This window comes from Saccopteryx bilineata, chromosome 3, assembly GCF_036850765.1.
Source record: "Saccopteryx bilineata isolate mSacBil1 chromosome 3, mSacBil1_pri_phased_curated, whole genome shotgun sequence".
Lineage (NCBI taxonomy): Eukaryota > Metazoa > Chordata > Mammalia > Chiroptera > Emballonuridae > Saccopteryx > Saccopteryx bilineata.
Genome location: NC_089492.1, coordinates 164,502,864 through 164,523,483, shown reverse-complemented (window position 1 = coordinate 164,523,483; position 20,620 = coordinate 164,502,864). Strand labels below are relative to the sequence as shown.

At 42.1% G+C, this 20,620-nt stretch overlaps 1 protein-coding gene across 15 annotated transcripts in view; it reads right to left on the bottom strand.

The window, feature by feature from the left end:
• PDE4DIP (phosphodiesterase 4D interacting protein) overlaps positions 1-20,620 on the bottom strand; it is a 201,226-nt gene that overhangs the window by 41,746 nt on the left and 138,860 nt on the right. For all 15 annotated transcript variants that reach the window (XR_010730380.1, XM_066268147.1, XM_066268148.1 and 12 more), the window contains 5 exons: positions 17,498-17,614; positions 17,073-17,210; positions 15,021-15,133; positions 13,794-13,921; positions 3,472-3,560 (listed from right to left, as the gene is read on the bottom strand). Coding sequence is in view for 14 of the 15 variants with exons in the window: in XM_066268147.1 (XP_066124244.1) it covers positions 3,472-3,560; positions 13,794-13,921; positions 15,021-15,133; positions 17,073-17,210; positions 17,498-17,614 (585 nt within the window). In the remaining variant the exon portion in view is untranslated. The remainder of the gene's footprint in view (positions 1-3,471; positions 3,561-13,793; positions 13,922-15,020; positions 15,134-17,072; positions 17,211-17,497; positions 17,615-20,620) is intronic.

The window sequence follows — 20,620 nt, the reverse complement described above, 5'->3', positions numbered from 1 at the left end:
GTGCCTTGACCGGGGGCTACAGCAGAGAGAGTGACCCCTTGCTCAAGCCAGCAACCTTGGGCTCAAGCCAGCAACCTTTGGGCTCAATCAAGCCAGCGACCGTGGGATCACGTCTACAATCCTACGCTCAAGCCAGCGACCCTGCACTCAAGCTGGTGAGCCCACACTCAAGCAGGATGAGCCTGTGCTCAAGCCAGCAACCTATGGGTTTCAAACCTGGGTTCTCCGCATCCCAGTTCAATGCTCTATCCACTGCCCCATTGCCTGGTCAGGCCCCACATATTTTTAATGTGTCTTTTGTATGCATACCTTTTTCTATTGATTTAAATATATCTACTTTCTTTAAATAAAAAATTAAGACCCATGGAATGTTAACACTAAAAAGGGACCATAAGGTCAATGTGGTCTAATTTCCTATTTTAAAATATGAAAAAACTGAACTGATTTGTCCCCAGGCTAATTTGGTTTTTATATTTCCATGGCAAAGAGAACTTAATTTTCCTAACTTGTCTTTACATTTTAAATACAAATGCATGAGGGCCGTGGCTGGTTTGCACAGTGGAAAGAGCATCAGCCTGGCATATGGACATCCTGGGTTTGATTCCTGGTCAAGGCACACAAGAGAAGTGACCAGCAACCATCTGCTTCTTTTCCCCTCTCTCTCTCCCTTCTTTCCCTCTTTCCCTCCCACAGCCAGTGGCTTGATAGATTTGAGCATAGGCCCTGAGCACTTAGAATAGCTTGGTTAGTCTGAGCACATCAGCCTCAGGTGCTAAAAATAGCTCAGTTGGTTTGAGCATTGGCCCCAGACAGGGTTTGCCAGGTGGATCCCAGTAGGGGCACTTGCAGGAGTCTATCTTACTATCTCCCCTCCTCTCACTTGAAAAAAAATGCAAATGCATGAAAGCTAGTATTTCTTTTTCCCTTTCAAATATAACCTCAAGTATGTGTGCTAGTATGTAGTATAAATCCTTTAGATTTGTTGTTAATTATATATGGTATAGTTTTTTTTCCCTTTTTTTCACATTCCCTAATTCATCTGTTCTACAGCTTCCATGGTATAATTCAGCTGTTCTGTGTGCTGGGTTTCCACTTGCCCCATAGAGGTTTACATGTAGCTCTGATCTCTTGTATGACTAGATCTCTTGTTTTGTTTTTACCCTGTTGCTTCACATCTCTCACACTGTAAATCAGTTCTCAGACAGCCCTGAGGGCATAAACAATACTCTCTTCTCAAGTTCATCACACCAGTCTACTGATGTTTCTCTCCTTTGATTTGAATCTTGATTCTTGATTAACTTTTCTCCATTGCAAAAGTACAAGTAAAAAAAACCCCCACAATAATTGATTACTCTGGTTTCTTTCACAGGAATTTCCTAGGTCTAGGTATTTATTACAGAGCTTACATTTGATTGAGAATGGAAATCACCATCATGGTCAAACCTGAGACTTCCTGAGGCAGGTGAGTTCAAATATAAGGATAAAGCAACTTGCTTTGGCCAAAAGGTGGTTCTTGGCCAAAAGTGGGATGTGTTTGTTAGGGCAGTTGTGTGTATGTTTGAGGTAGGAAGGGAGCTTTGTGTCAAGAATAAAGTCAACCTTCTAAAGACACAACTAGAAGAAGCTCAGAGACTAATCTTAAGGGGCCATTTCCCTGGAAGCAAGCAACACATTGTTGAGAATCTGGACACAAAACAAGTTATGGCAAAACAAGCTTTATTTAACTGGTAGCAGAAGAGTCACACCCTCAAGCTCCAGAAAAGCTGAAGTAAATTTAAAATGGTTACACACGCCTCTTACCCAAAATGGAAGATCAGAGTTTCAAGACAAGGTGATGAAAAGCAAAATGGTGTTTACCCAAGATATTCTTCATCCAATAGGTATATACCTTGTCTATCATGAGTCAAGCCCCAATCCAAAGATTTTTCTAACCCATAATTTATTATCTCCCATGCCTACTAATAGGGAAGACACTGCAAGGGAAATACAAATGCCCCAATGGAAAGGTTGGCTTCAGGATTGAACTGACCTCAAAATGTGCTCTGGTGATTTTCTCTGCATGAGGCTATTGGAAAGAAGATTAAGGAAGAAGTCACTTTACTAACCAGTTTGCCTCCAACTGAGAATTAGAGTGGAGGATGTGTCAATCAGAATCTGGCTCTCTTCATATCTGTGTCTCCAGTCTATTTATGTCAAAGTTAATCCTGACCCACAGCAGCAATAAGCATCAGAGACCTGCTGACATCCCAATCTAGCTCTGTCTTATGAGGGGCATTTAGTATCCTGAAGATTCCTCTCACTCACCCAGAATCCTCTATGAAATCAGGAAGTGGGAGGCAGAGACCTGTCCAGAGGGGCTGCGTGTACATAATCAAAGTTACAAGCATCAGGAAGGAGGACTCAGAAGAAGCTGTTCAAGCAAAAGAATAAATAGAGCTCATGCAAAAACTAAGGGAAAAGAAAGGGTCAGGTATGTCTATAGCAATAAAGAAAGGATCTTGATAGAAGGTCAAGAATTAGTCTTCAAGAGCCAAAGACTGTGCCAAATCCTGTGAGATTTAGGGACTGCTCATTTGTGCTCTTCTGGTTGGTTTATTAGCTGTCTCCTCTTTTTCTTGTGCAGAAAGCCTCATTTCCCTACAGTTTTCCTAACAGCCCTTGCAGAATGGCAGGTTCCAATAATCTGCTCTCTTTTTAATAACTCAGAGTGACAGACGTCCATCTAGATGAGATTACTAAATGTCACTGGGCAAGGGGGAAACACACAGGAGTACAAGTGAGTTCTTTGGGATCACTAATGCTGACTTCATCTCTGAGGTCCAGGCCATCCAATTCTTGAGAACATGCTGGTTATACCTTCAGCATGGTGAGAACAGTGTTTCAGCCTTGGGTTCCAAGTTCTGAGGTTTGACAGGGGCTGACTCTTGAAGTGTCTTCTCCTGATCACTGATGTGTCATGACTTGGGTGGTTTGTCAGGTTGCCCAACAAAGTTCTCTTTTGTATATGATTTCACTGGGAATGATTCCTAGCCTCTTCAGAGTTTCTCAGAGAACATTCCTCTGGGGCAAGTCCTAGGTCCCGCCACCTCCCCAAATAGCCCTTCAACGACTGTCCCTATGGTGTATTTCAGTTACAAAAGCCCAAGAGGGGTAGTGTCTGTGTCTCGCTGTAAATAAAAATTCTGGAGCTACAGCTATATACAGACATAGGGGCACAGGTGCATGAGGGGTAGAAAGCAGGAGCAAGAGAAGGAGTAAAAACTAAAAGGGGGATTGGAGAGAAAAATGGAATAAGGATAGAGGCTGGCAAGGTTGCTGGGAAGCTCAGGAAGGGCAGGAAGAAGACCGGGAAGTGGTTTATATAAAAAAGATAGCTTCTCACTCTAGGTCTGCAAGGGCTACAGGAGACCGCTAGACCCCAAAGGGCTATGAGCCTCCCATCCTGGGACCCAGAACCTGCCTCAGACTTACTTGCAGGTGGCTGTTGTGTGCAGCCTCCTCCTCGATGCTGTCGGTGAACTCAGTGCTGGCATCTTCGGTGTCATCCCCTGCAGCTGCACCTGGAAATAAGTCCAGAACAGAAAGGTGACTCCCTTCACAGATGGCTTCCAGTCAGCAGCTAAAATTACACCCTTGCCATCCGCCTCTAATTCCTTCCCTTCCCCATATGCATGGCCCCCTAGCCAGCAGGGCCGACAGGGAAGGCAAAACCAGTGTGCCAAATCTGTAGAAGAGCCTTCTTGCTGTATGAAATATTTTCTAACCTTCAAGTTTAAGCTTCAAAATATAAACTGACTTGGATTGCACAGACCTGTACCTAAGGAGCCAACTGCCAGTGGTTACCCCTCACCTATTTCCAGAAAGCCTGAATTATTCTCCCTCCTGCCACTAACTGGCTGTGTAACAACCTTCTCTTCTAGAATGCGGGCCCAGCATGACTAACCTTTTTCTACCACTGAGTGCTGAGGGGGTTCCTGATTTTGGGGGGATTAGGGCAGCCCTGCTCCTCTCATACTTTTCCATTGTTAGGGCCAGTTGTGCATGGGTGACAATCTCTCCAGGGAACCCTCCTCTAGGGGTCCTGTGTCCTACAGAAGCTCAGGTATAGTTAAGAGTCAAAGCAAAGGAGTTTCTTAATTCCTTCCTTAACCTCCTCCCTCCCCAGCTCTCTGACTCTTGTTCAATGCCAACACCCATGGCCTGAAGGGTTCTTGTACTGCTTTTTCCAAATGGGATTTAATCCATTCTTTTATCCCCCAAAGATGGATACAGTCACTCTAGCGTACAAACATCTATACCCTGCATTAGGGGACAAGAAACTGCCCCTAGTGGGCTGGGCAAAGTCGAGAACTGTGCTAACTAATGGACTTTCTGCAATTCTGTGTCTGCTCCCCAATACTATAGGCAGTAATCACACATGGCCACTGAGCACTTGGAATATGGCTAGTGTACCTGAGGAACTAAAATTTTTATTTAATTTAAATTAAAATTCAAACAGCCACATGTGACTAGTGGCTACCACATTGGACAACACAAACTAGGATATGTCTTCCTCTCCACATCTGTCTACTATGCTTACTTCCAAAATCATAATTTTTCCTGCCACACCCCCCCAAAAGCACTGCCTTTTTCAACTGGTGTGCTGCAAGAATTTTTAAAACATTCAGTCATTTAGTCAGGGACACTGACCTCTTTTCCCTTAGACTGTCAAATAAAAAAATGCCAACAGCCAACACAATAGCTGTCTGGTGTGAATCAATCAAAATTATACTTGTTTTTGGTCAGATTGTAAAAAAATGCATTTTGTGTGTGTATGTATGTGTGTCTGTGTGCGTGCTGCAGAATTTTAGTAATTAGCTGATGTGTGCCATGAGATGAAAAAGGTTGAAACCACTGGTTGAGGAATGATGCTGCGCTGAAGAGCGCACAGCTGAGATCAGGATCCTCATCCCACACCATTCTTGGTGAGGTGGGTTGTGTAACCATGCTGGGCCCACATCCCAAGGTGATTCCTGCACTAGGTTCCAGGAGCAGGGTTAGTGGGGGATAGAATGGCTGATTTGTCTCTGGTCCTGAGGGCTTTTGTCTAACTTTCTGCACTCCACTCACCTCCGCCACCTTTCTCGTGCCACACCTGTGTTTCTAGGCAATGCTGTCTCTAATTTTCTCAGGGTCAGGGTACCATGGTTTTGATGAGTCATCAAGAGTTAAATGGAGACCAGGCAAGAATGCCCATTTTACCCAACACTCCCCTGCACATGGGTTTTACTTTACTTAGTTACTTTTTTAGTTAGTTTATAGTCTGCTATACTTCCTTTGGAACAGCTTAAGGGCTGCTCAGCCTTTTACCAACTTGAATTAGAAAGCGAAAAGCTTTTTTGTGTTTGAGTACGGTGGAATAAATTTTTTTTTTAATTTACAGAAAATATTAGAATGAGTATTATCACACACAAGGTCTTATATGTTTTACATTAGATATCCCTCCTGCTCTCACTTTTAAAATAAATGACAATAATAAAAACCTTTTTTTGTGTGTGCAAAATACCCCTTTCTAAGCTTTTACAAGGCTACAAAACACTATCTTCAAATCTGACTTGGAATATTTTAAATTTCTAATTTAAAGGTGCTATATTTTGTATTAATGAACCTCCTACTTATTTTTCATAAATGTGAAATAAAATGGTCACCTTTAGCATCTCTGAAAGCTAAGAATCTGTCCATTCAAATTTAATTTGTTTCTCCAGGTTTTATCCCCAGGGTTCAGTTTTATGTTATAGAAATTTCATTAAAAACTTTTATTTGATGATTCAATGGTAGTTCTCAAGTTGTGGTTATTGCCGGTCTCCGGGTTCTGAACCACACAGAATAGGGGGCACCAGACCTTCCTTTTTCAGATTTAGAAAGTTCTGTTCTACCAGCTATCTGATTATAAAGTACACAGAAATAAAACAAACCTCCAAAATACTGTAAAATCCTTGGGTGAAAATGGAAACACTATGCAAATATATTCATTAGGGCAAAAATTCACACGTTTGTGAAGCTTTGTAAGTTGAGGATGGCTGTAATTATTAAGAACATGGGTTCTGGAGCCAGAATGTCTAGGTTAGATTTCTGCTTCTGTCATCAGTTACGTGACTCAAGGCAAGTCACAACCTTTTCCTAACTCAATTCCCTCAGTTGTTAATTAGGGTGAATAGTAATATCCACCCCTTTCAGTTGTGAACTTTAAAGGGTTTGCTGCTTTTTTAAAATTTTTTAATTTATTTATTCACTTTAGAGAGGAGAGAGAGAGAGAGAGAGAGAGAAAGGGGGGAGGAGCAGGAAGCATCAACTCCTATATGTGCCTTGACCAGGCAAGTGCAGGGTTTCGAACCGGCAACCTCAGTGTTCCAGGTTGATGCTTTATCCCCTGTGCCACCACAGGTCAGGCCAAGGGTTTGCTGCTTTTGAAGTGCTCAGAACAGTGCTTGGCATAAAGCATGTGACAATAAATATTGCCCTTAAATAATATTATTGTTCTATTAGTATTGTTGGTAAACTGACAAGGCGGAAAAGTTGAGGGTTGAAAAAGCAGGTTGTGGGACCTAAAAATGACCAGCAGAGGGAAACTTTGTACCCAGTGTTATTAACTGGATGACCTTGATTGAGTCTATCTGCACTTCACTCCTGAGTGTTTCTCCCCAGTAGGAGGCTGGAAATAATACTTTGCTCTCCCGTTTCACAGGATCATTGAAAAAACATAGTTGAAAGTAAGTAGAATGAACTCTTTTGAATAATAGGTGCTTCACACACAGGGCTCATCATCATTAAATTATAACTGCCTTAAAACTCTATCAGGCATGAATAAGCCTTAGAGGGAAAGCCATGAGGTGTTACTTCAATTCTTCAGTAAGGAGCCCAAACTGGGTTGTGACAAGACAATTTTCCCCACACTATCTACATCATTACTGTTTCCCCTTTAAGACATTGTTATGTGACCAAGAGAAAAGGAATAATATTCTCCCATATAGTTACTCAGACTATATTAGGAGTTGCATCTATTTTGAAAGAAGATTCAAAGAGCTAAAAACTTTACAGCATGAACAAGTTCACTGTGCCAAGTTCCCAGCTGTTCCTCCCCCAGGTGCCTGGCTCACCTGCCAGGTCCTCGGTGCCCATCCCACTTGCACTTCCAGGCAGTCTGCCATGGGCTCCTTACGAGAACTCTCCCATGCCCACATCATGGACCAGCTATTGCTGGCTCAGATATTATGATGCAATATGAGAGAATCAAAGAAACACGTTCTCCAATCAAACTCTGCAATTTCACCTGCATCAACTCCCTTCTGGACCATAGAAAATGTTAAGATTTAATATAGTCTTCACAAACTTCTGGCAAGAAATAAAATTCTTTAACTAGACAGATTTTGATTTTAGAGAAGTAGCCAGAAAACTGTTGTCTGTGGACAAGCCCTTTCACAGTGCAGCTTTGTCTTTAAATTGCAACATCTCTTAAGTAGCCTTCCAGCTTTACTCAGAAAGCAACTGTTTTCAGTGATTGAAATTCTATGTGAAGAAATTCTTCCTGCTCATGGTCTTTATCCCCTCAAGAGACTCAGGACAAAGCCTTTCCAGGAACATTTAAGGGGATAGCACCACCCACCATAACAACTGGCTCCTCCCATCCCCACCTGGCTTTCTACTTTACAAGAAGAGCAAGGAAAGGGTTTTAGGTAATTTTCTGCAGGAAATATAAGGCTGTTTCTTTAGTCTCACTTCTTCGCAAGCAGAAAAATGCAGGTTTCTTCCTCTTCTTTCCTTTAAATGGATACAAAGGCACTCACTCATTCCACAGTCTTACTTTGACTTGGAATTTTAGTACAATGATCAACAGACTGATTCTCCTATAAGGGGGGAAAAAGTTAGGAGCTTTCTCTCCTTTTATTATTTTTTTCTCATTAATTTTTTAATGATGAAACCGATAGTTACTGTTTAGTTACTGTTTAGTTTATTGATTGATCAGTAACAATTTTTTGTGTGTCTCAACTAAAGTAGCTGAAATTCTAACACTTATATACTCAGCACAAATGTTAACAGTTTAGCACAGCACAGTGCCAAGAAGAAATGAACTTCCAGAGGAAGATACACAGCTTATTGTGATGGGGAAATAGTCCTGAAAATAATCTAATGCAGTAACGAATAAGATACTGGATCGAACAAGTCACTTCCTCCTTCATTTAAATTGTATGAATCATTTTAATTTTTCTCAACAGCCTAAGAGCAAACTTTTAAGTGGTAAAAGTAAAGCTGTTTTTATTATCAAACTTCTACTACTTCATGGAAACAAATTCATGACTTATAAAACATACTTGTACATACAGGTGCAGCTTGAGAGAGGTTGGTGTTTTAGAGCAATGACCTTGCTAACTGCAAAAAGCAGCACAGCTGGCCCTGGCCAGTTGGCTCAGCAGTAGAGCGACGGCCTGGCGTGCGGGGGACCCGGGTTCAATTCCCGGCCAGGGCACATAGGAGAAGCGCCCATTTGCTTCTCCACCCCTTTCCCCCTCCTTTCTCTCTGTCTCTCTCTTCCCCTCCCACAGCCAAGGCTCCATTGGAGCAAAGATGGCCCGGGCGCTGGGGATGGCTCCTTGGCCTCTGCCCCAGGCGCTAGAGTGGCTCCAGTCTCAGCAGAGCAATGCCCCAGAGGGGCAGAGCATCGCCCCCCGGTGGGCAGAGCGTCGCCCCCTGGTGGGCGTGCCGGGTGGATCCCGGTCGGGCGCATGCGGGAGTCTGTCTGACTGTCTCTCCCCGTTTCCAGCTTCAGAAAAATACAAAAAAAAAAGCAGCACAGCTTACTCAGGTTACAGACTAAAAGCAAACCTATATGCATCTGCTAGACATTTATGAGTTCCTTAAAGGGAACAAGGAGGCTGATTTGGTTCATGTGCTTAACACCGGACTCATCAGATTATTTTAGATCAAACAGTTTCTGGTGTTGCTGAACTTTCTATTTTTTCCTTCCAGCTTCAGCAAGAGGAAAACAGTATGATAAAGATGTTTATTTTTGCAATTTGACTTTAAACAACCAAAAGGGAAAGTAATGAAAAAAGAATTAGTACATCACTAAGTTTAATTATTCTTGTTTGAAATCTGGTAAAATTAGTATTGTTCAGCTCTAGTTTTGTTTCCTTCTACTTCCCAGCCTTTGTTGGGAGCTAATTACAATGCTAATTTTTCACTTGGGAAACTCATCCTGGCTCCTGTGATTATATAGGAAGAAGTTGAGGACTTACCTTCTATCAACACTCAAAGTACTAAACAGCAACATGCTTGTCTTGTAATCATAATAAAAATAGCTTGACAAAGTTATTGCTCCAAATGTCGAGTGAGAGGGTGGCTTAAATCATATTCCAAAATGCGTTAAGAACCAGAAATTATTACCCACAGAAATCACTCTGATGTACCTATCCTGTCGACTCATTCCTTGCTTTTTATTACTGGTTGTCTCACGAGCTCCATATTACCAGCACCAATGGGTCTAGATCACCAAAGAAGAGGAAAAGCTCTGAGCCTGAACCCAAAGAGAAATGAGAGAAAATGCTCTAAGGCTTCATCTCAAGTATGTTAGTATCTGAAAAATAAAGCTAATTTCATGTAGTCTCCCCTTACTACAACTTTTGTCAGACAAGATGAAAAATGGACTGTCTGTGGATTGCTGATACTTCTTCCCAAGCTCACCTTTCCCTGCAGGGCACTGGCTGCAGACCTGTATCATTATTAGAGAGGTCCTAGTTGATGAGGCAACTTGAATTTTTTAGGGACATCAAATGTGAAGATTTTGTGACTTTTTCATTTAAAAGCACCAGGAAACCAGAAAATGACTTTATCCTAATGACAGGAACTAGAGTTTTCCAATACTAGCTCAAGGAAAACCAACATATTCAAGTACTATTCCCTCCAAGGCTTCCAGTCCAAAGAGAAGTGACTTTAAGTAGGTCAATCAACCTTTATTCCTCAAAGACAATTTTTGGTATAATCCGATCTGTCCCTCCCCTTCCCTAATCACAGTATTCTACATCCATCTGGAAGACAGAAAACTGAAATCAATTTCTTGAACCATTCTAAAGATAAAAGCCAAACTTCTCAAGACTAAATATGGAATTAGGAACATAAAAAATCTTCTTAAAAAATGTCCTGCAGCTAGAATCTAATATCCTCTACAGGGCAAGGTTTGCTTGATCTTTAATAGAGCTCTCACTATATATAACAGCAGTGACAAACCTTTTAAAGTCATAAATAAGGAAGTAGAGGTACCAAAAATATTGCTGCCATCCACAACTGAATGAAGAGCAGTGGTGGTGGTGGTGGGGGGGGGTAAGGATAAGAGTACACCCTATCAAACTAAAACTGGCAATATAGAATTAGAATAGCCCAATCATGTCCTTTCAACAGCTATAACTTGGCTAAATAGCTAAAAAAAGAGAACACCAGGAAAATGTTGATCAATACTAGGCACAACAATCATCAGATTTCAATAACATAATTTAAACCTTCAATAGAGAAGAGTTAGGGGAAATTCTGTCTCCCAGTTCACTCATTAAAAAACCCTCTTGGAGGCCCTTTTCAACTCTTATTTCTAAGAACTAGAGACTGAATCTATTCTGACCTCTTACAACCATTACTTTGCACATTTGCCATTATTCAAAAAGGAAACATGAGAAAAACCAAATCTATCAATATGGACTTTTCTCAATTTAAGTTCCACACTTCTGATTTAGCATGACCTGAAGGAGAATTTAATTCATTTATTTTCTTCTGAGATTTTTTAATTCAGTCACAAAGTTCTATAAGCAAAACATAAAATATTTTATCTAAAATTATGGTAATGTTGAAAAATGCCTCACACGGAATAATCCAGTAAGAAAAAGGGTCTGTGCTTCCAAAGACAGAATGGAATACTGAATATGATTATATATGTGGTCAATCACAGCATCACTTATACATGGGTTACAGAACAAACTTCATCAGAATTGTGTTGCCTAACAAGATGTCAAGCAATCACACAAAAGTTAGTCCAACAAGCTCTCTCCAGGTGGCAGTGTTTGCGAGCCTCATTCCAGCTGTCATGACCAGAAAGTTAGTACTGGATTTTAGTCACACCTATGGTATCAAGATCAAACTCTTCATTTATCCTTTGTGGCTAAAGCACTTAATTTTCTAAAATGTTTTCCAAAGACTAGTATCAAAGGCAAGTAACAAGCTTGTTTTTTCAGAATCCAAATCAGGACCAACCAGAAATTCACTTACATTTTTTTGCTAATCTATTTTGATAACTTCAATAGAAGTTGGATTTCTCATTATTCATCCAACTACCTTATTTCTCTCTTTTTTTTTTTTAAGTGAGAGAGACAGAGACAGAGAGAGAGAGGGACAGATAGGGACAGACAGGGAGAGAGATGAGAAGCATCAATTCTTCATTGCGGCACCTTAAGTTGTTCATTGATTGCTTTCTCATATGTGCCTTGACCAGGGGGCTACAGCAGAGTAAGTAACCCCTTACTCAAGCCAGCAACCTTTAGGCTCAAGCCAGCAACCATGGGGTCATATCTATGATTCCACCCACAATCAAGTCAGTGACCAGTGACCTTAGGGTTTTGAATCTGGGTCCTCTGTGTCCCAGACCACTACGCTCGCTCCTTCCTTCCTTCCATTCTTCCATTCTTCCTTCCTTCCTTCTTCCCTCCCTCCTTTCCTTTCCCTTTTCTTCCTCCCTTCCTTTCCTCCCTCCCTTCCTTCTTCTTTCTAATATTTCTAATACTTAAACAACAGTTCAAGATACCTCCTCTTATTGGAGGTTGACGGCAGCAGCAGTGGTAATTAACATGAGTTTCTGTAATCACTGTAAATCATTAGAACCCAAGAATCACCCAAGGATGATTCATTCTTAGGAAACTTAGAAAGCTTCTCTGGTCTATTAATAAAATTAAGGAAAGCCATTTCCTAAATGATTTGGTTAGTTTACTGTTTTAAATTTTGATTACCCCCATCCTTACTTCTAGAAAGTCACAGAAATCTCTGCAGGACAGGCTCTCTTTAGATTAGAAGACTAAGAAAAGTAGATGGTTTTGCTTATGCTACCTACCTCCTTCCTTAAATGACTCCTTTTTCTCCAAAAGCCATTGAACCTGGCACACATTCCCATTAAGAGAAAGGCTTTTGGCTATCAATCTTTGCAAAATACTTAATAAGACAATACAAGAGTGCTTCTCTTGGATGGAATTTAGAATGTCAGGCAAGCCAGGTCAACACATGAATGTGAAAAAAAAATATGGAGGGCAAACAGAAAACATTGTGCTCCACCTGAATGATAGAGTATGCAGTCTCACTCAAGGTGCTGTTCATCTAATTTCATGTTTAAATACTAAAATCTCATAGGCCCTTTGTTCCTGGTGGCAGAGCCACTGTTTATTGTTTAAAGTTCTAGAATATCTCAGTTCTAATCTAAGAAACTTCTATCCGACAGAATAAGAAATTTCATAGTGTTGAACTCACAAAGCTCTAAAATTATCCTGGTTACTTTTTATACTCTCGACACTGACGACCCCACAAACACAATCTCCAGTGCCCCTTTCCTCATACCTGTCACACTGCCCAAAGAAAGCACTGAGACAATGACCAGAACCTATGAACTCAGATCTGTGACATTTCTTTCTAAACTATTCAAACACCTCAAAGCCTGAAGCATATTACTTATTTTAATATGGGGAAAGCAGAAGCACTAAAAGTAAAAAATACAGGATTCCATCCGGGGCCACTACCAACTGGAAATACACAAGCAATAGTCTTCAGGCTATAATGACTTATTTAGGGAAATGCTAAATTTAACCCTTTGAGTAATACAAACATTCTTGTACATCCTCGTGCCTCCTGACCATCCAGCAAGCATGAAAAAAACTCACCACTGAAAGGGCTTAAAGGGGGACGTTCATTTGAAATTATCTTTTTACATGAAGGATTCTGACTTTGTAAGCCCTGGGCATTTTCTTAGGTTCTGACTAAATAACATACCCTTCATTTAGAGAACAATAAATTAATAGAATTTAACCTGCTCCTAATCTAATTCCACTGTCCTTCAATAATCGACTCTGACACAATATTAGCAGTAAAGGTTTACTGTAAATACTTAAATAGTTTTTGCCTCTGCTCTTGGACTTGGCCTTCCCAATAACATCGTCCACTCAGCAAGATTTGCTTTCAGTTATCATCTGATAAGAATTAAATCGTCTTTGCAAAGTCATTCTTAGACTTTCCATCTCTCTCATCTTGAAACTTCTGATTTAAGAACTGCTCTCCCTTAAGGAACAGGAGTTGACTGAATGGCAAAAACAATACACACACATGCATTCACGACACGGCAGGGAACATCAAATGGACTGTGAAAGTGGGGGAGGAATAAACTTTATTGGCCCACAAAAGGGATGAGGGAATCAGAAGAAAGGACTGGAGGAAAGAACGAGTACGGGTGGAAAAACTAAAATGGAATGATTTAAAATGTGCAAATATCCTTTGTAACCTCTACCATTCAACTTCGAGGTGGGGTATGTACTGTGAAAGGCAGATAGATTAAAGTGAGTTTCACTTTGTAGTTGATGCTACTCGTACCAGTTTTATCATTAGCAAGTCACCACTGAATTCTGCCCAAGTCAGACACGGCTCTCTGGTTAGTACAGATAGGTTTCCGTCCTGGTGCAGCCTGACCCACCAGGCTCAGAAGGCATGCTTGTGACGAGCTCGCACACTCTCCAGTTCCCCACCTCCATTGGCGGCCAGCGTCTCCAGCCTGCTTAAGCACTCCAGGCTTCTTCCAAGGACTTCTTCGAGCCGACTGCGTAATGCCTGGGCCCCTTCCAGTTCCACCTGCAGAGTTCGGTCTCTCTCAGAGCTGATTAAACATGCCACATGGAAGGAAAACGGATTAACCATCAATGATAATGAATCCCCCTGTGCTTCCAAAGAGCCACCAGTGCCATGAGACCTTCTAAAGTAACTGTCGTCCAGGACACGGCACACGAAGGCGTCTGTGCCATGCGTCTGTGTGCAGTGCTGGGAGGCTAACAAGGCCTGCTCCTCTCTTTAAAGCTTGTTCCTATATAGGATACCTAGGTTCTGGGCCGGCCTCACATAAACATCTAGTTCCTGAGATTTATCTCACACCCCTACAGCACACGTAAGAGAAATTTCATTATTTGACTAAGCGTGTTAATTTCTGAAAAACCAAAACCCAGGGAAAATCTAACGCACACTGAAGCAATACTGAGCCAAGTAGGACTGTTAATGAAGATGTTTGTTCTCTGGTTTGTTAACCAAACCTGACAGTGCTCTGAAAGGAACCCAGTTCAGAGACTAAAGATCCAGATGTTCTGTAAAAAAGTAACACAATCAAGGGGTTCTATTCTACCTTTCCTCTTCATTCATTTGCTTGAAGTAGAAAGAAAAAAAATTTAAACCCAACAATAAACTAGAAAAACTGAACAGTAAAAGAATAAAAATCAGAAAAGAGAAAAGGGGGCTAGAAGGGAAGACAAAATGGAAAGAGAAGGGGGCACAAAGTGAGCCAGAACAATATAATACATATAATGACCCAAACATGACGGCTACTGGTGATCCTGGGTTGACATTTGCCATCACAAAAAATAATTTTTCTTGGTGATAACCAGTGGCTGTCAGTGCCCTTACAGCCTTACTCTTATAACAGCCTTTCACAGGGCATGGAGCAGAGAAAAAAAAGAGCTATACAGTGAGTGCTGACTAAACGCAAGGCATTATTTCAGACACCTGCTAAGCCTTCTCACTTGAAATCTACAGTAGCTACATGACTGACTTAAGATTCAGACACTTGGGCTCAGAACAATTCACACAACATATGGCAAATTGGGTAGTCCTGGTAGCTATCTCTGCTTTCTTCCCTTCCTTCTTCAATGCCATAAGCACCTGCACTTAACAAGAATAACAGAAAGGGAGGTGCATGCAGTCCCTCTTACCTGTCGGGATGCGCATGGAACTTCACCAGGCTGTTGTAGAGCTCTCTCTCTGTTTGCAAGGCCTCATTGAGCCGACTCCGCTCATCCACCAGTCCTTCCAGCATGAGCAGCAACTGAGGAAAAAGAAGAGAATACACAAATGGAGACATGAGACATGAAGCCAGTTAATCCAGAGAAAGAGACCAAGAGAATGCATTAGCATGTACTATGACTGAAAAAAGCTCACTCTATTATTACTTACGCTTTCCAGAGTATTTTAGTTTTCAAATCAATGTCACATGTGTTACCTTTTTTAATCTTTAACACACAGTAAGGCAGAATTTAAACATGGAAGCAAGTAGAAGGAAGAGAGGAGCCTGAAGACTGGGAAGAAGCTGAGAGAAAGAAGGGAAAGAAAAAGGAGAAGGGCAAGAGAAACAGAGGACTACTAGTATTCCCTATTCATTCAATAAATATCTATTGAGGCCCTTCTCATGCGCCAGGCTCTATTTAGGGATAAGCTTACTATCTAGTCGGGGAAGGGGGAGACACTCATCAATCACATTTGTCACTGCAAGCTATGATCGTGTACAACCAGCAAAGACCTGTTTAAGTGAACACGTAGAGCTAAGAGCCAAATTGGAGTGAGATCAGTAGTAAAAGAGATGATAGTGGAGACAGGGAGCACAGTATGGTATTTTGAAAACTTCACCATTGAAAAATGGTTAGGGCCTGACCAAGTGGTGGCACAGTGGATAGAGCGTCGGCCTAGGATACAGAGGACCCAGGTTCAAAACCCTGAGGTCGCTGGCTTGAGACTTAAGGTCCTGGATTGAAGCCCAAGGATGCTGGTGTGAAGCCCAGGTTGCTAGCTTGAGCAAGGGGTTGCTCACTGTGCTGTAACCCCCTGGTCAAGGCACATATGAGAAAGCAATAATGAACAACTAAGGAGCTACAATGAAGAATTGATGCTTCTCATCTCTCTCTCTTCCTGTGTATCTGTCCCTATCTGTCCCTCTCTATGTTGTCTCTCTCTCGGTTCAAAAAAGGTTAGGCATGGGGTAGCAGTTACAAAAGAATCTGGGACAGAAGCACAGTTCTTTTTCTTTTTGTTTTTTTTAAAAAACTTTAAAAATTTTAACATTTAATCACTTATTTTTTTATTTTTTTGAGATAGATAAATAGAGAGAGAAGGACAGGACAGACAGGAAGGGAAAGAGATGAGAAGCATCAACTCATAGTTGCAGCACCTTAGCTGTTGATTGATTACTTTCTCATATGTGCCCTGACTGGGGGGCTCCAGCTGAGCCAGTGACCCCTTGCTCAAGCCAGTGACCTTGGGCTTCAAGCCAGTGACCTTTAGGCTTCAAGCCAGTGACCATGGGGTCATGTCTATGATCCCACACTCAAGTTGCTGACCCCCTGGCTCAAGCTGGTGAGCCTGTGCTTAAGCCGGATGAGCCCACACTCAAGCTGGCAACCTCGGGGTTTCAAACCTAGGTCCTCAGTGTCCCAGGCCGACACTCCATCCACACTGCCACTGCCTGGTCAGGCAAGATTTAACCACTTTTAAAAAGTGGTTAAATGGACTGACCTGTGGTGGTGCAGTGGATAAAGCATCGACCTGGAAACGCTGAGGTTGCCAGTTCAAAACCCTGGGCTTTCCTGGTCAAGGCAAATATGGGGAGTTGATGCTTCCTGCTCCTCCCCCCTTTTCTTTCTCTCTCTCTCTCCCTCTCTCTCTCTCTCTCTCTCCCCCCCCCCAATCTCTATAATGAATAAGTTAAAAAAATGGTTAAATGCAGGAAGGTGAGAAGGATTCGGCTAGAGAGGTGACTTACGGATCACAGTGAAAGTTATGGGACAGCATGTGACCGAAAAGAACTGCTTCTCCTTTCAGAATGACAAATCCAAGAAAGTAGGGTCCTTGGTGCCACTGACCAAGGCAGGAAACTTCAGAGCAGATTCTCTATGAAGTTCCACCAGTGGATCCCTCCATAACTAACTGAGATTGACAGCCTTTCCAGTGTTTATTTCACAGTAAAAAGTACGGTTTGTATTGTAATTACTGACTTGTTGTCTTCGGTTTCCTGAAGCTTCTTGACCCTGTGATTCTACCAAAGCAGCTTTCTCCCGAAGAAGTAAGACTTCTTGGGTCAGGCGATCCATAGCTGGTATATCTTCAGGATCAACCAGTTGCATTTGCAGGTCCTAGAAGTCAAAAAACAACAATAGTAATAAAAATACTATTCAGCCAAGGAGCAAGTTCTCCTAAAATAGTCGGCTATACTTTTAAGTGGGCTGCTGATAAGCCATATGATGGTAATAATATATTCCTTATGAAGTCTTAACAACTATGATAAGTCAAAGAGAATACAGCAGTATCAAAGAAAGCAGCACTGGCCACAGGACTCAATACACCCAAATGCTGTTTGCAGATGCCCTACAGGTACTGAGCTGTAATGACTTCCAATGGCCTTTTAAAAGCTTTGAGAGACCTTAATGAGGTCTTCCTTAATCTGTATGTTCCTGGTCAGGGACTCCATGTCAGCCGCCTGCACCTGCAGCTCTTCCTCCTGTGTGGCCATCACGGACTGCAGAGCGGAAAGCTCCATCTGCGCAGAGAAGAAATCTTCAAGTCAGTGGGCTGAGAAAATGGTATTGATCACATTGATATTTCAACACTGAGGCAAATGTTTTTCCTATCACATCCCTAGAAACCAGTAAGTCAAGCAGAAACTAGAACATGAACGACCTTCTTCTGGATCAGACTGATAAACCACATGGTGGGGCCCAAAGGACACTATGGGAAGCTGTAACAGTGATTTTAATGATGTCCTCTGATTTATTTAACACTATAACACACCAAATTTTTTGAATTAGTGATTTTTTATGATACTTAAAAAGTTGGTCGCCACTGTATCATTAGCAGATGCAAAAATAGATGTTTTTCTTTAAATAAGTACGTATTTCAACTAATGAAAGAAACAATGATAGAGTATCTGTATTTTGCAACCCTTAATGAGCAAATGGATACAGGCATCTATCATCAATAGCTGCTAACATCACAAGAAATCACCAAACCTTACATGCCTCCTGATGGAAGATCATGCCCCCAGCTCTGAAATCCTACCAAAAGTCAGCACTGGACGCTCTATACTTTCAGGCTTGTATCAACCAGAAAATGGCAGTATCTGTTACAACAAAGTTCACTAGTAAGCATGATGATAACCAATAGCATTCATATTTACTAAGTGCTTACTATGTCCCAGGCACTATAAAAGCTTTGGATAGGCCCTGGCTGGTTGGCTCAGCGGTAGAGCGTCGGCCTAGCGTGCGGAGGACCCGGGTTCGATTCCCGGCCAGGGCACACAGGAGAAGCACCCATTTGCTTCTCCACCCCTCCATCGTGCCTTCCTCTCTGTCTCTCTCTTCCCCTCCCACAGCCAAGGCTCCATTGGAGCAAAGATGGCCCGGGCGCTGGGGATGGCTCTGTGGCCTCTGCCTCAGGTGCTAGAGTGGCTCTGGTCGCAACATGGCGACGCCCAGGATGGGCAGAGCATCGCCCCCTGGTGGGCAGAGCTTCGCCCCATGGTGGGCGTGCCGGGTGGATCCCGGTCGGGCGCATGCGGGAGTCTGTCTGACTGTCTCTCCCTGTTTCCAGCTTCAGAGAAATGCAAAAAAAAAAAAAAAAAAAAAAGCTTTGGATATATTTAATCCCTTTAACAAACTTAGTGACCTGGCTCTTACCTACTTCTTCAACTTCAATACCTGCCATTTTAATCCTCATTTATGATTTCTTAGGCACACTGGACTCTTTCTGTGCTAGGAATATCAGACTTTCTCCTAACTCAGGGCTTTGCACCTACTCTTCCTTCTGCCTGAAATATCTTCTGTAGAGTTGCCACCTTCTTGTCCTCGGGCCCCAGATCACATGTCATCTACTCAGAGGAGTTGTCTTTGGCCACTTTAAATTAGTCCCCATCCATGTTACTTTCTGTTATTTTCCTCAGATTACTTATTATAATCTGTAACTATATTGTTTATTTGTACACTGTCTACATCTCTCCAGGAGAAATTAATTACATTGGGTCAGGGACTTTGTCGACTTTGTTCACAACTTCATTCCCAGTACTAGCTCTGGCTTCCAGAAGGTGCCCATAGTTGATGAATGAATGAGGAAATCCTCAACAACCCTGTAGGGTAACTACTCTTATACTCCTCAGTTTCTGGATGAGATGACTGAGGCTAAAAGACATTTAGGAACTGGTTCAAAAATCACATAGCCAGTGAGTGACAGATGCAGAACATGAACTCAAGAAAGCAGACTCAGAATCACTAAGCTAGAACGCCCTCTCTGTAGATACCGCACCACCATACTCTTTAAGGTAAATTTAAGTAAACATTTTAAGGAAATATTTTGAGATAATTAAAAAAAATAAGTCATAAGTAAAGACGGATAGCACACAGCTAGTTTAAGGTGTAACCACGCTTCCTAAAAGAAGCAAAGCCTTTTTCTTTAAATATTTAAAATGTAAATTATAAGCAATAAAAATTTTACTTGCCTATCCTCTAACTCCATCAATGCATACAGTATCACTGTGCAGGCTCCTGATGACCTATAACTACACAAACTTATCTGATGGCTCTGGGCTTCCGTGGCCCATCAGAAAAAAATGGTCCTCCTCACATTTCTTTGCACGCCGAAGGGGTCCAGGTAGTACAGCCCCTGACCCCTCTGCACCCCTTCCCTCACTCAGCCCCAGGAGGCAGAAGGACTCGGTTTCACGGCACACAGGGAAGAATGAGCCAGTGTGCTTGACAGTCCCGCCTGTCCCGACCTTGGGGGAGCTGCCTGCAGAGCCTGTTTGGCCACAGCTTCTCCAAGGGCTGGCTCTTCCCTACCATGCAGACTGGAGGTCTGCCGGAGCCCAGAGCTGCCTGTGACTGGGTAGAGAGTCCACTTAATTCTAAGGACCAGCTAGCAGGTCCACTGGGCTCTTACAGTAAGCTCTCGACCTAGCCTTTATCACTAATACAGCTGATAAAGTGTCACACTACCTGCCATTGCTGTTTTATTTCTCAGCTTATTTGGGTTTGGGTTATAAAAAAGGGGTGCTATTCATGAGGCCCTCTTCAGAGATCTCTATCATTAAGTATCCAGATATCTGCTCCACAGAAGAAAAATGAAAAAATGAGGAAGAAACGCGATTGTATTATAACAAAGGCCTGTGGTCAGACACAGGTTAGTTTTATATAAATCATGGCATAACCCCCTGACAAGGCATTTAAACCAAGCTTCAGTTTCCCCGACTGTAAATGGGGTAATGACTACTTTTCAGGGCTGTGTGAGGACAGAGGAGATGTACCCACAGTGCCTGGCGCAGAGCAGGCACTCAGTGAGTGAGAACTACTGTTACCAGTACTGCTATTATTCCGAGATAGCAGACAGAATGCTTAGAAATTTGAGAAAACCTACATGGCTTTTAGAAGACACCTAGTATTAGAGGGAAAGCGATAATGAATACAAGGCATTGAACTGAGAAGTTAGAAGCTGATTAAGGACCTAGGATGGTAAGTAATGTAGTTAAACAGCATTCACTCAAAATATCCATTTAGTC